Consider the following 17,537-nt stretch of genomic DNA (forward strand, 5'->3'; position numbering starts at 1 on the left):
AAACACAAGCGGCAAAAAATATAAAATAACAACAACAACAACAAGGGAGTGCTAAATGAAAATAAATAGGCATAAAGAGTTCCGTTTTGCTTTCGATTTGTTATGAAAAAAAGTTGTGCGACACCGCCAGAGGCACACATGGCGTAATACGTACATATGTACTTTTATAGGGGTTTCTTTAAACTTCAACTATGTGTAAGTTTATGCAATTAAAAAAATATTTATAAAATTAGAAAATCGCTACTCAATCAGCTAATTGACGAAAGCGATGTTGCAGTGATCAATTGATGTGTCCTAAATGAATTTGCGCCAAAGCGAAAATTTGACGTATGCATTGACATTGCAATTCTCGTAAAATCATAAAAATGCAATTAATGAATAACAGCAATAAAAAACATCTGCCTCGCTAGCTTGCTAAAGGAAATACATTTTTTTTGACTGAGAAAGTACTCTTCATCGATGCATTTCGCAGTTGCAGAGTTAGCGCACAGTAAATGTAAATATGCAAATGAGAACAAAATAATAAGAAGAAGCGTTAACTTCGGTTACACTGAACTTTGATATCCTTCACAGGTGTGTTTTTTTATAAAAATGTATACCCATTCATTTGTTCAAAGGCCATTAACTTGATTTCGTTAGGTCAGTTTGTATGACAGCTATATGCTATAGTAGTCCGATCTGAACAATATATTCGAAGATTGTGGCATTGTTTTTAAGAATAATTCTTGCCAAATTTCGTGTAGATATCTTATCAAATAAAAAAGTTTTTCATACAAGAACCTGATTTTGAAGAGATGGTTTGTATAGCAGCTATGTGCTATAGTGACCCTATCTTAACAATCTTCTTGGCATATTATAGCGTTGTCTAAGGTAATAGTAACTAATGAATTTCGAGAAGATATATTGTCTAATAAAAAAGTTTTCCATACAAAGACTTGATTTTGATCAAACAGTTTGTATGGCAGCTATATCGTAGGGTAGTCCGATATCGGCGATTCTAAGAAATAAGCAACATCTTGGAGAGAAAAACACACACGCAAAATTTCAGATCGATATCTCTAAGACTATGGCTAAAGAATCTGAGCTCAGCTGTATACATACATATGTATATGTACCTTATTTGGTATCCGAAATCTGCTTCTGCGTTTTACAAACTTGTTGGCATACTTAATATAACTTGTTCAGGGTATAAAATTTGCATTTGACAAATTTAATGATGACGCAAATTTCATGGTTTATTTATGTAAATGCACAAAAGCGACAAGAAAACGGAAATATGACAGAAAGGCGGAGTTGCCAAGATGCCGTCAAATTTGTAGCAGCGCATATGGCTAAATTTCTACTATGCACGTACACATACGCACACAAATATATACAAAAACAACAATGGCAGCACAATGGTAAGCGCACTTGACTCGTTTTTGTGGCAGACAAGAGTTAAATGACACCACCAACAACACTACAAATGCACATATAGAGCTAGTGCCATGAATATCAGCAGCTAATCTACTGCAATAATGGCAATAAAATACCGCGTCCACGCACTTACCAACACAATCAATGTCAATACAACAATATTCGCCCGTTGTCCTTGGAATATGCTGCCACGAACAAGTGCGCTTTTCGCTCGCTTCAAGGCGCTCAAATGCTTCAATGCACCCCATGAAACCGCAATGAGCGCAATTTAACTCAGTATATACACGTCTGTATGTTAGTGTTTGTATCTAGATCAAGTTCATGATGCGAAATTATGTCAATTGGAACATGTGTTCCGAAAAATGCCAAAAATAAAAACATATTTTCCAAATAATGACAAGTCAACTCCCGTTAAAAGCGACACAATTACACACACATAACGGTAAAAAGTATGCAGCAACTCATAAGACAGCCTGTTTTATGGACCCATTACCCATAGCACATACAAACATACGCACATATTACATAGATGCTTTACCTCGCTTGATAAGACCACAGGGAGTTCGGGCTGCAAAATGTAGCAATAATATGCCTAATACAAATGCAAAATAAAACAGCGGTGGGTAATTTGTCAACACTGTGGCAGATAGAAAGGCGGCTTCATACACCCAGTTTACAGTTTTGCTCCCTTTGTCGTTGGCACCCCTTTTTTGGTGTGCGCTGGCGACCCTCGGCATAGTTTAATGAATTAGAAACCGCATTGAAATTAATGATCTAATATGTTGCAGCAACCGAAAATGCAAAAAGGCAGCGAGCAAGTTGTACACACAATCACACATACGTATGTATGCATATACATACAGGCATATGTATGCGTGTATTGTAGCGCGCTGTGTGTACATCCCACTTTTTGTGTGTTAGATCTGCCTAATGTAAATGAATCTTTGACTGCAATAATAGCGGCAATAAAATTTATCAGATATTGTATACAAAAGGATTAAGTGCGTGCAAACATTGACGCCACCGGGAAATGAACGCACACGAAATAGAAGCGAGAGGGGTGCTAGAGTTCAATAAAGGTACATATGTATGTACATGAATGTATGAGAGCAAAAAGGGGATGTGAGAAAGGTGTATTTGCCGGTAGAAACAAATGATATAATAGAAGTTGAATGAAATTTTATTTTTGTGTATGGAAAAGTTAGTGTATTAAAGGAAATTTTAATATTTATTTCTGCATATAAAATTACTAAAAAAACTATTAAAAGAAGAGACATAGCCGTGCAATTGTTGGGCGTTCATTCCAACTACATACTTATGTATAATAATGTAGCGAAAAGTAACATACATATATGATTTTTGTACGCCTATCTTTTAATTAAAATCCAAATCAATATATTCAGTTCGATTTCAACTCAATTTTTGCTTTCTAAAATGATCCGTTAATGCAGAGCTTGAAGAAGAAATGGAAGAATTGCTGAAACAATGCGTAGATCTTTGTTAGACTACGAGTGATCGATCTGTATCTAAAATTGGCAAAATATTGCTAACAGCCATTAAGTTTTTTTTTTCAAATAGTTTAATCGAAAAAAAATCCTTTGTCCAAGTCTTTAAGAATTGTATCTGTGTAAAATTCCAAGAATATCGGCTGATATTCTGATTCTTGATAAATCTTGCCATCCGACTTCAAAAACACAGTTTCGAGAAAAACGCATTTAAAGACGGCGCACTAACTGGCCATGAGGGCACAAGCTCTCAAGGTTGTATCTCCGAAACTATTACTCGGATCAGCTTGAAAATTTAGGAAAATGTTCTAGAGGTGTTGTAGAATTTAATAAGACAAAAAAAAGATTTTTTGAAAACCGTAAACACATGTAACCCTTTAAGGAAAATTATTAAATAGATTAGTGTTATTGACAACTCTAGTATTATTCAGAAGCATAATAGGGTAGCCATTTCTAATTATTATAATTATCATTAATTCAAAAGAAAAAACCCTTTGTAAGCACTAAGTTCTAATAACAGAGCATTCTTATTTTAAAGTAAAAAATGGGGAAAAAATGAGAATTTAAATTTTTAAACAAAATTAAAATTAGTAATAAATTGATAATTAATTTTTAATTCAATTTTTTTTTAATAAAATGAAAATTTTAATAACAATTTTTTTATTTAGATTTTTTTTTTAATATTTTGGGAATAAAATGAGAATTTTAATTTTCAATTGATTTTCTTTTAATTTTAAAATTTTTTCATTAAAATTTTTTATATTTTTTTTTTAATTATTAATTAATTTTTTTTTTAATTCCTAATTAAAATTTTTATTTAATTTTAAATTTTATTAACAAAATCGGAATTAAAAATTGATAAAATATAAATTGTTTGATTGTGTAAGTTTGCTGACCGCCGCTAGCATGTAAATGGATAGTCAAAATAATTTTTGATTTTTTTTATCGCGTCAAAAAAATACCTAAAATTCGGGCTTCTAAACCAGAATACCCTCTTAATATACAGCTTCAATGTATACTAGAAACTGACATACATACATACATTGCATGGTCAGAATCGGGTTCTTGTTAAAAAACTTTTTAATTTGAGAACATACCTTCACCAAATTTGGCATGGCTTATTATAGATAGCAGCGCTACAACATTAGAAATAATTTTTTCAGAACGAGCCACTGTATCATTTAGCTGCTATACAAACTGGATTTCAAAACTAAGTTCTTGTATGAAAACCTCTTTCTTTGTGAAAGCCTTGATGCAACCGAAGTTATTGGGGACTCACAACTTACCATAATACTTTGTAAAAGCTTAAAAACATAAATGTTGCCTCTTCTTTCAGACAATCGTTGTTGAATCTCATATAAAAATGGGTTTACGAAAATACAATTATCAACGCTTTATTATCGGTGCGTTATAACTTATAGCTCTATGTAGTGATGATACCATATGAAACCACTAAGGTTTTTATTCTTAAATTTTTTTCCTCGTTTCAAAAATTCCAGAAACCCAATACGAACCATATGAATGAGGAAAATGTAAATAAATTCGCACTTAATAACAACGCGTTGCCAATTGCCGAAAAACCGCAAATGAGCAATAATTTTCCGAGTCACGCATTGCTCATATATGTACATACAAGTATTCCGTTTGCAAATTATAAATGTGACAGTTGCAATCGAAAATTCTGTGAGAGTGCATAATAAAGCAGAAATCCAGCAAATTACGAGTTCAATATACACATACATTTGCAATCCACATGTATAGATACATACATACATACATATGTATGTTATGCATTTATAAATATGTACATATATGTACATATACATATGTATATACACACAATATTTTAATATATTTATTAAACGCTTTATATGCCGAACCGATTAAAAATGCATAAATTTGCGGTGGTGATGGTGTATTGTCGAAGGTGGGGACAAAATTATGTGCTGGCGCAAATAACGGTACACACGGTGTACGCATGCAAAATACGCCAGAAAGCACGAACATTGACCGCAATAACTTTGCAGAGCACAAGCCACTTCGTTACTGTTATTTGTTCTTATTGTTGTTGTTCGTTTCGTTCTTATTGTTGTTCGTGTTGGGCTGCTACCATTCGGCCACTGGCCGAAAGTTATACTCATTGAAAAGCCACCATGTTGATTGTTGTGGTTGTGGCTTACACTCGCACACACCGTTGTTGGTGATTGGTGTTGTTGTTGCATCATGGCTGCCAACTCGTAAATTCGTTGTTTTTGGCATTTTTACTACACAGCCGGCGAAAAAAGGCAGCGCAAATAGCCGCGTAATAAGCTCAACAACAGCTGGGACACCAACAACAATAGCAACACATGGACTCATGCACAGATTAAGCGCTGTGGGGTTTTGTGTGCATTTTCGGAATTTACTTGCAAAGTCGGCGCTGCAGAGTCTAGCCGTTATAGCCGCTAACCCGCCTCAGCTTCGCACTTCTGCCGCTGCGCTGGCGTTACACACTTGTAGTTGTTGTATATTCACCATAAAGTATGACAGCATTTTCGGTTATCCGCGCATTGCGGTGGAATTTCGCATTGCCACTGTTGTGGTTGCACTCCCCATCCCGCCCTGGCTGCCGCTGTCCCTCTCCGATGTGCATGCAATCGGCTGCAATTCTGCTGGCTTTTTGTGCTTTGCTGGCTGTTGCAGCTTGTTGGCCGTAATGTTGCCATAAATTGGCGTTTCGCGCATGTGGCATGCAACACCGCTTTGTTACTCGTTCCGCGCTTAAATTTGTTTTCCATTTTACCGTTGTTCGATTTTATGTTTTCGCTCCGTGAATGTTGCCCACTCCGCACACATTTTACAAAACTCTCAATGGGGAGCTTGGTGCAAAGTTATGGCTATGCAGTGACCAGTTGTCGTTGGCTAAAGCGCTCTCGCGATTCGATTCGTGCGTGGTAAGACGATGGGCGTGAGGTTTGGTGTGAAAGTTGCAATGGCATACTTATGTATGTATGTACATAATTTATACTGATGCAAACTTTTAATTAAATCTAGATTATTTGAAATTTTAAGGCAATAGAATTAGTTTGGAGAAGATTTGGTTGCAAAAATAAAATTTTAGACTTTGAAAAAAGTTGTAAAATTTTGATAAAATATTATATGCTTTCTTTGGCAGAGAAAAATTACAACTTTGTTACAATCAAAAAGAAGAAATGTCATGAAGAAGAGTATGAATCGTCGGCTATATATCCTTATCGCAAGTTCTAAGGCTTCCTAAGGCAGAAAGTACTTGCGTTCTCGATTTTGTAGTTCTTTGTTTTCTGGCAAGATTTTCTCAAAACGTTTAACTAGGTATTTAATGAGTACAGTTACAGTAGAGGCCCACTAATCAATCAATCAATCAATTAAAACCGGCCCCTATCCGGAATATAAGGAAATCTAAGGAAATCTAAATGGATTACCAAAGACATATCAGAACTACATATATATTATGAAAAAATATTTATAAATTTCTGTTTGTTTATTATAACAAATAATACATATGTTCCAAAAAAACAAAAAAACCTTAAACCAATAAAGCATAAAAGCGAATGTAGTGAATAATAAATATGTGATCCGGATTAGAGAATACGAATAGAGAATTTCGGTCCGGTTTACAAGGGACATAATAGAATTTTTGAGTTTTTTAACCCTCTCCGGATTACAGTGGAATCCGGATTAGGCCATGTCCGTATTAGCGCGCCTCTACTATATATGCTTTTCAAGTTTAGGGTAGATTTTGGTAACAGCTGAATCAAACTGAAACTTTAAGAACTTCATCGGAGTTTTAACATTGCACTATTGGCGTCCATGCCATCTGCAGAAACTGAATGGAAGAAGATGAGGTGCAAACAACTCAATACTTTCTTCTAGACTGCTCCAGGCTTGGCAGGTCAGAGAGTGGAAATTAAAGGCCTGTGCAAATTTGTATTGACTACTAAGAGTTTTGCTAATTTATAGAGTTCTTCTTTTCTATGGCTTCATACAGAACTACATATAGCAGTCTACGTGCGATCTCTCTAACCTCACCTAACCTTTTATATCTCATAATCCGATATGAACAACATAGGAAAATCAGTCAGCATTTAAGACTTACCCTAACGCGTGCTTCGGTCAAATTTGTCCACATGGCGATCTCTTCGCGTGTCGACATATCCGGATATCGATTCCGGCTGAATGTGTGCTCCAGCTCTTGCAGTTGTTGTGATGTGAAATGTGTGCGCTGGCGGCGTTGACGTTTGTTTTTCTTATCGTTTTTCGGCTCATCTGTGGTGGTTGTCATCGGTTCGTCATGACCGGAATTTGATATGTTTTCGGTTTTGATTGTGGTCTCATTGACGGAACGATTACCTGCAATAACAAAAACAACAAAAATGCAATTAAAAATATTTAGAAGAGAAGAGTAAAGTAGAACTTGAAGAGCCAACTCAATAAATATGAGAGCAAGCAAATATGTGCAATAAATATACAAACGTACAAGTGTATGTATGCATGAAAGTATGTATGCATTGATGAAAATTGTGTATGTACATATGTATGTATTTATGCATATACATATGTCTGTGCATATGCACCTTAATATCGCTTGGAAAGTGTATCAATGGGAACTTTACACGCATTTGATTGCATCCGCACACACACTCACATATATGTACATACATGCTCTCACACTTTCACACTCAACTTGGATACTAAATAATTTGTTGACACAAAATTGTACAAACTGTTATTAGCCAAAGTGTACAAATCGATTACACATGCTTTTTTTTGCTTTTGTTGTACTCTATCGGCGGCGGCATAAACGAAATACAACAAACATTTCATGTAATGTAAACTATTTTACCTATGATAACCATAAGTGCCGGCAGACAGACACTTTTTCACGGAGACACTCGCCAACACTCATGAGACGCTTGTCAAACAAACAATTACAACAAGCACCCAACAACAATTATATCAACAAAGTAATAAGGTAATCATAAATCGTTGTAATGACAGCGCTAACAGTTCTATCTTCGCTTACTTGATTATACATTGTTGTTATTGTTTGCTTGCAAGATGGCAAGTAAGTATGGTCGGCGCCTTCCGCATCGGTGCGAGCGAGGTGAGAAAAATCGAGTAAAGTATATATGCATGTGTGTAAATAAATCGATTTATTAGTTGTAAATAGCAGAGGAGTTGGCCATTGCCATCGGTATTGGCGACACTTATTATCGGATACATATATATATATATGTATATGTACATATGTATAGGTAAATGTTTGTATATACATATATAGGGTGGGACTTGTCGAAGGTGCTGACGGAGGTTAGATTGTGTGGGACAACTTGTAGCTGGTTAAGGTTTCAGGAACGTTTTGTATGTGTTATTTACAACTGAAGCGAGTTTCAGTTATAATTTCAGTTAGATTCAGGTTAGTTTTGCATTTAAACTTTTTAAAGTGTCACTCAAAAATTTTATACAAAAACCAGCACTATTATTTGAACTTGGTTTACTGTATGCTATATTAATGACGGGTATAAAACTTTATACTAGCCAAGGATGAAAGACCTTATTTTTGATGACGACCACAGCAAACGAATAAGGACTGTGGTTACGCCAGTTAAGAAGAAGAAGAAAGTACATGTATTTTTTTTTGGATATTTTGCTGGCAGTATAACGGATTAACGGTTGTTTTTAATGTATGCTAATATTTTATGATTAGGACAATTTATGAATTTTATATTATTTTGAATATTATTTTGTGGGTTTCGAATAAGAAAACTGCCTTTAAATGCGTTAATTAGACCTTTTTATATAGTCATTCCTTAAAATAACCTCTAAATTTCAGTACAGCGAACATTTTTTCCACTCTTACATTGGATACTCTTTTTTACGCCAGTGAACTTATGTGAAAAATTAGTTAGACAGTTGTTTTCCTTTTTAAAGTTTTTTTTAAATAAAAAAAGTATATATGAATTTTTGAAGGTAAGTCAAACTTATTTAGGTTTGAAATGGTTCACGTTTTAATTAAAATTGTAAAAAAAAATTTAACTTTTTTTAATAGCTTATGGTAAATATTTCCTTGGCGTTAAATTTCAGGAACCCAGGAATAAGTATACTTATATGTATGTATACAGACGGTCGAAACAACATAATCGAATTGGAGATAGTATCTTTTCATTTAGTATCTTTTCAGCAGAATTTTTTAACAGAATCGCCTTCCGTCTACCAGACCAAAGCAGTGTCTTCCATGCAGAGATCACAGCAATTAAAGAAAGTCTTCTTGTTCTGACAAAGAGTGTGTTCAGAACAAGGGATATATCCACATATACTAAGTACTTATAGCCAAGCAGTATCACTAATATTTCTAAGGGTTTCATCAAATATAGTGAAAGAATGTCTTGATCTATTCGTCAATCGAATATCACGATAAACTTGCACTGGGTACCAGGACATAGTGATATCCTTGGTAACTGTGAAGTAGAGGAACTAGCCAAAGCAAACATCACATTACAATTAGATTCCAGAAAAGACGGAATTTACATGCCGCTGGCTACTTGTAGATATTTAATCAAGAAACTTGTTTATAAAAATAGCTGAGGGTCGGTGGCGTCAATCACTAACTTGCTCAACATGAAGGACAACGTGGTATGAATGGAATATGAGCCACACATGCTGACTATTAAAATTCAAGAGAAATGGCATAAGAACTCTAATAGAAGTGCTACGAGATCATTGGCAGACATACCAGCAGACTGGGAACACCATACAATGGTTATTGTAGAAGCTGTTAAAAGATAGAAGAAGAGGATACTACAGAGCATGTTTTTGACGATGTTTTATATGTTGCACAGATAAAACTTTATATATTATAATAATGAATTTCATTAGAAGGATGGGGTGGTTCAGAAAGGACATAAGCGGTTTTTGTCCCAGTGGCTTCACAATGAGCATCCTAAAGGCTTAGATGCGTAGTCAGACATCTACCCTTTCCGCCTAACTTCTTGTTAATGGCTCTACTGACAAATTATATATAAGTATTGTCAAAAATTAAAGTAGAAATAGTTTTTATACCCTGAATAGGGTGCAACCTTACTCTGGCCATACCATACAAACGAAACGTCGGAGACCCTATAAAATGTATACATACATATGTAAATAATCAGATTAACATAGTTCAGTGAATTAAAAGACAGCGGCCTAACCAGCGTAGGTCATGCCGTCCGAATGAACGAAAACATTCCAGCTCTGAAAGTTTTCGACGCAGTATTCGCCGGTGGAAGCAGAGGAAGTGGAAGACCTGCACTCCGTTGAAAAGACCAGGTGGAGAAGGACCTGGCTACAGTTAGAAACTCCAATTAGCGCGAAAACAATCCGAGAGCGATTACGTCAGAACGACTGGTGCGCTGTTGTAAACTAGGCTATAACCGCGTAAGAGGTGTCTACGCTAATAAAGAAGAAGAAGATCAGCGTGACAAGCTGAGTTGATTTAGACATTTTCGTCTCTCCGTCTATCTGACTGTATATACCCGAACTAGTCCCTTAATTTTTTGGATGCCAATCTAAAATTTTCCACACGTTTCACCCCAAGAAGTTGGTCATTCGACGGAGCAGCCAATATCGAACCACTATTTCATATAGCTGCCATACAAAGTGAACGATCGAAGTCAAGTGCTTGCAAGAAAATTTTTTTAATTTGAGTATATATTTTGACCAAACTTGCCATGGGTAATTGTCCAAATCAACTGTATAGTATCTAGAGGAATTCTCAATATTGGGTCACCATATTATATGGCTACCATACAAGCTGAACGATTGGAATCAAGTGCTTGCGTGGAAAGCTTCTTCATTTGAGGAGATATTTTAACCGAACATGGCATGGATTATTGCCAAAGGCAATGGAAAAGTCTCCAAAGAAATTGTTCAGCTATAAAACACAAAATATTTTTTTATTCGCCACTAATAAGTTGTTAGATGATTTATTAATGTCTACTGCAACGTAGTTTCACCTTCGATTAAGCATTTATTAACGATTTTGTTGCTTATGATAAGCAATGCCGTCGGAAATTCGGTACTCTTACAACTATATATGTATGTACATACGAACATATTCTAACTAAAGCGATTATATTAAAAAAATTGTAGAAGCGTCACAAAACGAATGCTAAAATGTTAATCAATATTCAGTAGCTAATCGTAATTAGCCGTATTAACATTATTACTACGAGTATCACCAGTTGTCCGTGCGAGCACATACAGTTATATACCAAATATAAAATTAGCAGTAGATGACGAATATTACTCACTGCCTTAAAGAAAAAAAGCTTACTCAGCAACAAGCATATGCAGAAGGAAGTCAGGTCAGTCACTTAAAATGGTATTTACTTAGCACGACATAACCGTGCTAACATACATACATACATATGTATATGTATATTATATGTATATATATATGTATATGCATTTTTTATAATTTCAGGTAATTGCTAGCACTTAAAAATATAAATGAAAGCAAATTCAAAAATAACTTGAATAAATAAATGTTAAAATCACCCTCACTGCCCTTACTACCCAGAAAAGTTCAAACGCTGCCGCTGTCAGCGCCATAAGTGCCTATACCCGCCACCCTTTTTACAAACTTATACACCATAAAAAGCACCGCCCGCTCAGCCCACCTCATCAGCACCAAAAAAAAACTGAGAAAAGTGAAGAAAAAAGCAAACAAATATATCATCGATCGATCATTCGTTGTTCGTCGGTGGCGTTGGGTGTTGCGTGGAGCCACACGATGTGCTACCAGGTACCGTCTAATACAACAATAACGGCTCAGTAATTTGTCGCTTTACGCCTGACCTAATCAGCTAAACTAAGTGTGGCCAACAACAAAAACAAAGAACTAAATAGCAACAAATTAATGTTTGTATGTCTATATATGTGAATGTATGCATGATTACATGTTTGTATGTGCGTATGTATGTATATACATATGGTGTATGTGCAGCCATTCAATGTTTTTTATGCTGAAAACCAAAGTCAAAATCAAAGGCGTTTTCGCCGACAAAGGATTGTGATTTTTTGGTAATGGCATTAGCGCGCGTTGGCTACCGTCACTTTTTATTTAATGTGTTGCATGAAATTGTTATAAATTACAAATTTTATCTCGAAATATTTTTGGCGGTGATAAGCGCTGGCAAACAAGCGAATACGCGTTAACGCACATAGGTGTAAATACACACACTTACAGGTATGGCTACTATATATACAAACATACATACATACTTTTATTCACATATATGTACATACATATGTCTTTATGTATCTACCATAGTGTAATGATAATTTGTTGGCATTTTATTTAGTTTTAATGTGATTACTCGCACTTTTATTTTTATACTCTCCTACATGTACATATGTATGTATGCATGAATTTGTGTGTACATTTATTATTGCAGTTGTTGTATATTGTATGGCTTCGTATTATTTGCCGAAATAAATGACTGTCGGTTGCTTGTTTTGTTGGCATGGCGTGACAGCGCATTTTATACAAAAATTTGCTTCGACAATTGCCGTTGGCATTCGCAAATCAATGCGGTGTCGTTTAACCGACGGCAAGATGTATATTGGCGAGTAAATTGAGAAAGTAGAAATTTTGTGAAAAAATTGTGTATGATAAAAATCTCCAAATTTTTTTACGAAATTACTTAATTTATTTTTTATTCTTTTTATTTTAATTTTTTTTTGTAAGAAATCAGCAATTTTTTGCATTCATATTCACATAAAAACGAAGTGATTCGGTTTGAAAATGCTTATTCCAGAAATCGAATAATTTTATGTGATATCTAAATTAAATCTAAATTAAAACTGAATTAGATTAGATGAACAAAAGAGGATTGCACCGCGACCTAAGGTCTATTGTGCCCCCTCCTAAGTCATAATGACTCATTTAGCGCCAGCATATTGATAAATTCCAATACATATACTGCTAGTGCTATTGAGGCGATGTGGTCTCAATTTGGAAAAATGGATCCATGTGCTTTTATTCTGTGACAAGAGACTGCTGAGTATTTACTAAGCAGGTGTTCGTAAGGGTCAGCCTCCATGGGCCAAGAAGCTAGGGCCATGTTATATACAAAACGTGTTCCAAAGTAAACAGGACTTAAAAAAAAACGGAACAAATGGTTTTATCTGCAAAATCAATTTATTTTATTCAAAATAGTCTCCTTCTGCTTCAATACAGCTTTTTGCACGGTCCAAAAGCATGTCGAACAAATGTTTTAGCCCGTTGGCCGGTATGACCGCCAGTATGCCGGTGCAAGCCTTTTGAATGGGCTCTACGTCTGCATAATGCTTTCCTTTCATGGGCAAATGCATTTTTCCGAAAAGGAAGAAATCGCACGGTGCCATATCAAGTGAATACGGGGAGTGGTTAATGGTTAAAATGTAATTTTTGGTCAAATAATCGATCACAAGCGTCCTTCGAATGTTGGATTCTGAGCAATTTTTGGTGGTCAGTCAATTTGTGCGGAACAAACCGTGCACACACCTTTCGTAAGCCCCAATTTTCGGTTAAAATGCGATAAATCTATGTTTTGGAGATGTTCAATTCCATTTCCATGAATGTCAATGATGAGTTCGGCTGATTTTTGATGAATTCACGCACAGTTTCGATGGAATTTACGGTCATCCCGGATTTTGATTGGCCCACAAGTTGATCGTCATTTAAGTCCTCATGACCATAACTATTTCATCAATTAAAAGATTTCGGTAAAAGATTTATCAATTTAAAACAAAATTTTATTTTGGCTCTTTGTTTGAAGCTTATTTTCGCATCGATTACACAAACATACTGACACTTAAAACGAAATAACTTCACTTCCAATCGATTAAATGTCATGAAATGAGACTCACTGGATAATCAATAAAGACAGCAGAATCTAACGCACCAGTCGACATATAGATGGCGCCACCAGGGGCCACTAGATTCCTATTCACTTTGGAACGCACCTTGTATGTAAGTGCTTCTTGATCTTACAATGGCCAGTGTAGAAGGCGACAAGTAGCCTGAGTTTGTCCGTTGGGAGGTTGATTACATATTTAAACCTTTTAAGTTTGTTACCACCAATTAGTAACTTTGTATGTTGCATGCCTTGGAGTTGTTGCCAATCCTCTCCCTGCCTACTCCTTGCAGAGCAGCACGTTCATAGTATAGGGACCAACTGCAATGAAAGGTTCGGGTCTCCCACCATATTAATGGCATTGCTTCGAAGTACAACTTCATTTCGAGAGATGTGCATTCAGTCCGACAGCAGAGCGGCAATACAGTGAACTCAAGGTTATTCAAGCAGTGGTTTAACTAACTAGCAATATCAGTCTGGCCATAGCGGAATCATTCGGCACTGCAAAACTGATGAGCTCACAAGAAGACATACCCTACTCCAATCAGACTTGGAATGTGTCCGTGCTGAGCTGGTTTCTTTCATTCTTGAGCTGAGTCCGCGGACCTCGTAAGCGAAAGTCTATCAACCAGAATCTATGCGATTGTGAGAACCTTTTGACCCAAAGTTGAATGTAAGAGCTTCATTAAATAGCAATGTACATCTTGCCTCAATGATAGGAGTTTTAACTGTACATTGCCTTATTGGTACTCATTGCGGTGAGGTTAAAGATTTTTAAAAGTGCAAATTGTCACAACTGCATGGAGGAAGGTGAAGTGGGAACATATACAACAGCTTCTTCTCCATTTTCCAGTTTTTGTTAGACTTAGGTTTATTGCTCTCAGTAATCAGACTTTCTACCAACCAGGCGAATTGGCTGGAATTAATATAATAATACATTATCGGCAACAAATTTGTGGCAGTTTAAAACGCCACAATTTTTGTCGATATGCGACGGTTTTGTGATCCAAGATTTTAAGGAGTTTTTGGCAACACAACGGACCGTAGTTCTTAGTTGTCCAAGTGAGATGATTCGTGACTTTTGAAATATCAACTTGATAATTTAACCTAAGGTTTGAAATCTGATAGATAATAAAATCTTTATGAATGTATATACAATAAGTATTAATTATATATTTATAGTCAAAATACGGATTGAAACGTTGTCGAAATTTTCACTGGCCACTTACAAAAATAAAATTATTTAAATGTTTATTCTATTGTGTTTTCATGCATTATTGGCCACCGTACTTGGTATGACATAAAGCAGTCTGTGTTAGTAAGTTAGTTTCATAAACAAATATACAACATGTATTAAAAATAAAATTTTGCTTACCATAAATAAACATGCTTTTAAAATGGAAAACTCCTAAATAAGTGTAAGTAAAGGCGTAATATAAAATGATTCACAGCGACAGTGTCTGTGGTAAGTGTGGTATTAGAGCGAGTCACAAGTTGTCTGCAGGCATATGACCGAAGGATGTCAACTGACTGCGGTGACATAAAATTCGCGTGATAAGATTTACATTTGAATTAAAATAGATAAATATACAATCATAGAGTCTTCGATAATGTCAAATTATGACGACGATTGTGCACAGTGTTTCAATTTTTGACAGAATACTTGTCAGTGCTTTAATTTGAATATATTTAGTGTTCCGATAAAATCACATTTATGTGTGAAAAATTCCCTTTTTACGATCTATTCTTACATATACAAGCATATATTTGTTTTATATGTGAATAAATCAAAACTTTTCAATATATTTTGGCATCTTTCTCAAATGTTAGTCTAAGCTAAAGGCCTTTGATTTACTTCTTTCAGAAACGTTTTTTCCGACTGAAACTAGTCAATTGGCAGAATTGTGAAAAAAATTTTGCCCTTCTTTCAAATTAAGTTCAAGAGCAACAACCGATGTGCTACTTAATTATTCACTAATTTTTCCAGTTAAGTGAAATGTAATTTTTCTATAAGATCTCAGAATAATTTTATATATTTTTATGAGAAAACTTGGCTTATTGTCAATATCAACTTTTTGTATAATATAAGTAATCATTTGAACTGTCGAAAGTTGGAAAAATATATATTAAAACCAGTCCTTTTCACGATTCCATTTAAATTCAAATCTTTTGGTATTATAACTAGTCGAAATCAGAGGTCATAGGAAGGCCGTCGAGCGAAGAAATATACCTCCAATGCCAAGATCACTTAATCAATACCTATGTATGTATAGTATATACTATATATGTATTTCAATTTTATCATTTATCTGTCTATTAATCTATTCACATATATTTAATATAAAAAAATTGTAAAAATAAATATTTTTCTTCCCATATCTACTTACCATCCTTACGATCACGATTGCGGTTCGACAACGCCGATGATGAGGACGTTTGAAAATTATTTAAATGTGTGCTATCCAAACTATTTGCTACAGCGGTCATGGAACTATGACTATCACGAAAATCGCCAGTCTCGGCCCAAACTGAAAAGAATAAACCAGAGTAGAGAAAAAATATACAAAAAAATTAATGTTTTAAGAAAAGTTTTTTAAATACTAGAATATACAGTGCGATGTAAATATTAAACTAACGGTATTTTATAGGAGAAAAGCGAAATGTAAAGAGTGTAAAACTGCTGTGCAAAAGAGTGCAAATGTGTGGGTGAGAAGAAAGAAGAATTCAATCGCTTAACAAGCGCTTTTATGGCCACGCCATTATAGTTGAGGCCATTAACGAGTGCGCATTAATGTTGTTGTAAGTAAGTAGCTGCACTTGGCCGGCGCAAATATGGCTCAATAATTGAGCGCGAGTGCGCCACTAGAGGCTGCTTAAAAGACGATAAAATGGATCATAAAAGGATTTATGGCATTTACAACAAGCATAAACGCGGATAGGCTACAATGTAGGAGCCGGCATATACATACATACTTATGTATGTACATATTCGAAGAGGCTGCGGATTATTACATACTGATAATATTATGTAGACCATGAGTTGAGTAAAAGACAGAGCCGGCAGAAAATCGTTTCAGCCGCTGAGCGTTTGATTGTGTTCATATTTTTGTAATAACGCATAAAATTATAACTTTGTAGTGGCACTCGTTTCAATACTGAAGTTTCTTTAGTAGCATTAAATCATTACTGGTTACTTTTTTGTATCCTGAATATGTCTATTAAGTCTTCCACAAAGTTTTTAACAATGAAAAGAAAACGTTGGAGACCCTAAATTCTTATATTAACGATCAGCGTGACGATCTTAGTCGATTTAGTTATTTTTGTTATATACCCGAATTTGTCACTTAGTTTTTGAGATATAGATTTGAAATTTCGTACATGTACTTTTCTCATCAAGAAGCTGCTCATTTGTCAGATAAGCGCATATAGAACCACTGTAGCATATAGCTGCCATACAAACTAAACGATCGGAATCAAGTCTTTATATGAAAACTTTTTTAATTGATAAGGTATCTTCACGAAATTTGGCGCAGATAATTATCCAAGACAGAATTACATTATCCATGGGAATTTGCTTTGATCGAACAACTATATCATATAGCTGCCATACAAACTGACCGATAAAATCAAGCTCTGGTATAGAAAACTTGTTTAGTTGATAAGATATCTTCACAAAATTTGGTATGGATTATTTTACAAGACAGCACTATAATCCTCG

The 17,537-nt window shown here is 35.1% G+C and overlaps 1 protein-coding gene across 1 annotated transcript in view; it reads right to left on the reverse strand.

The window, feature by feature from the left end:
- Window positions 1-17,537, reverse strand: part of LOC120766280 (pituitary homeobox homolog Ptx1) — a 77,475-nt gene that overhangs the window by 18,475 nt on the left and 41,463 nt on the right. Inside the window, exons 3-4 of the mRNA XM_040091682.1 lie at window positions 16,207-16,347; window positions 7,036-7,289 (exon numbers count right to left, since the gene is read on the reverse strand). Coding sequence (XP_039947616.1) covers window positions 7,036-7,289; window positions 16,207-16,347 — 395 coding nt within the window. The remainder of the gene's footprint in view (window positions 1-7,035; window positions 7,290-16,206; window positions 16,348-17,537) is intronic.

This window comes from Bactrocera tryoni, chromosome 1, assembly GCF_016617805.1.
Source record: "Bactrocera tryoni isolate S06 chromosome 1, CSIRO_BtryS06_freeze2, whole genome shotgun sequence".
In the NCBI taxonomy this organism is placed as follows: domain Eukaryota; kingdom Metazoa; phylum Arthropoda; class Insecta; order Diptera; family Tephritidae; genus Bactrocera; species Bactrocera tryoni.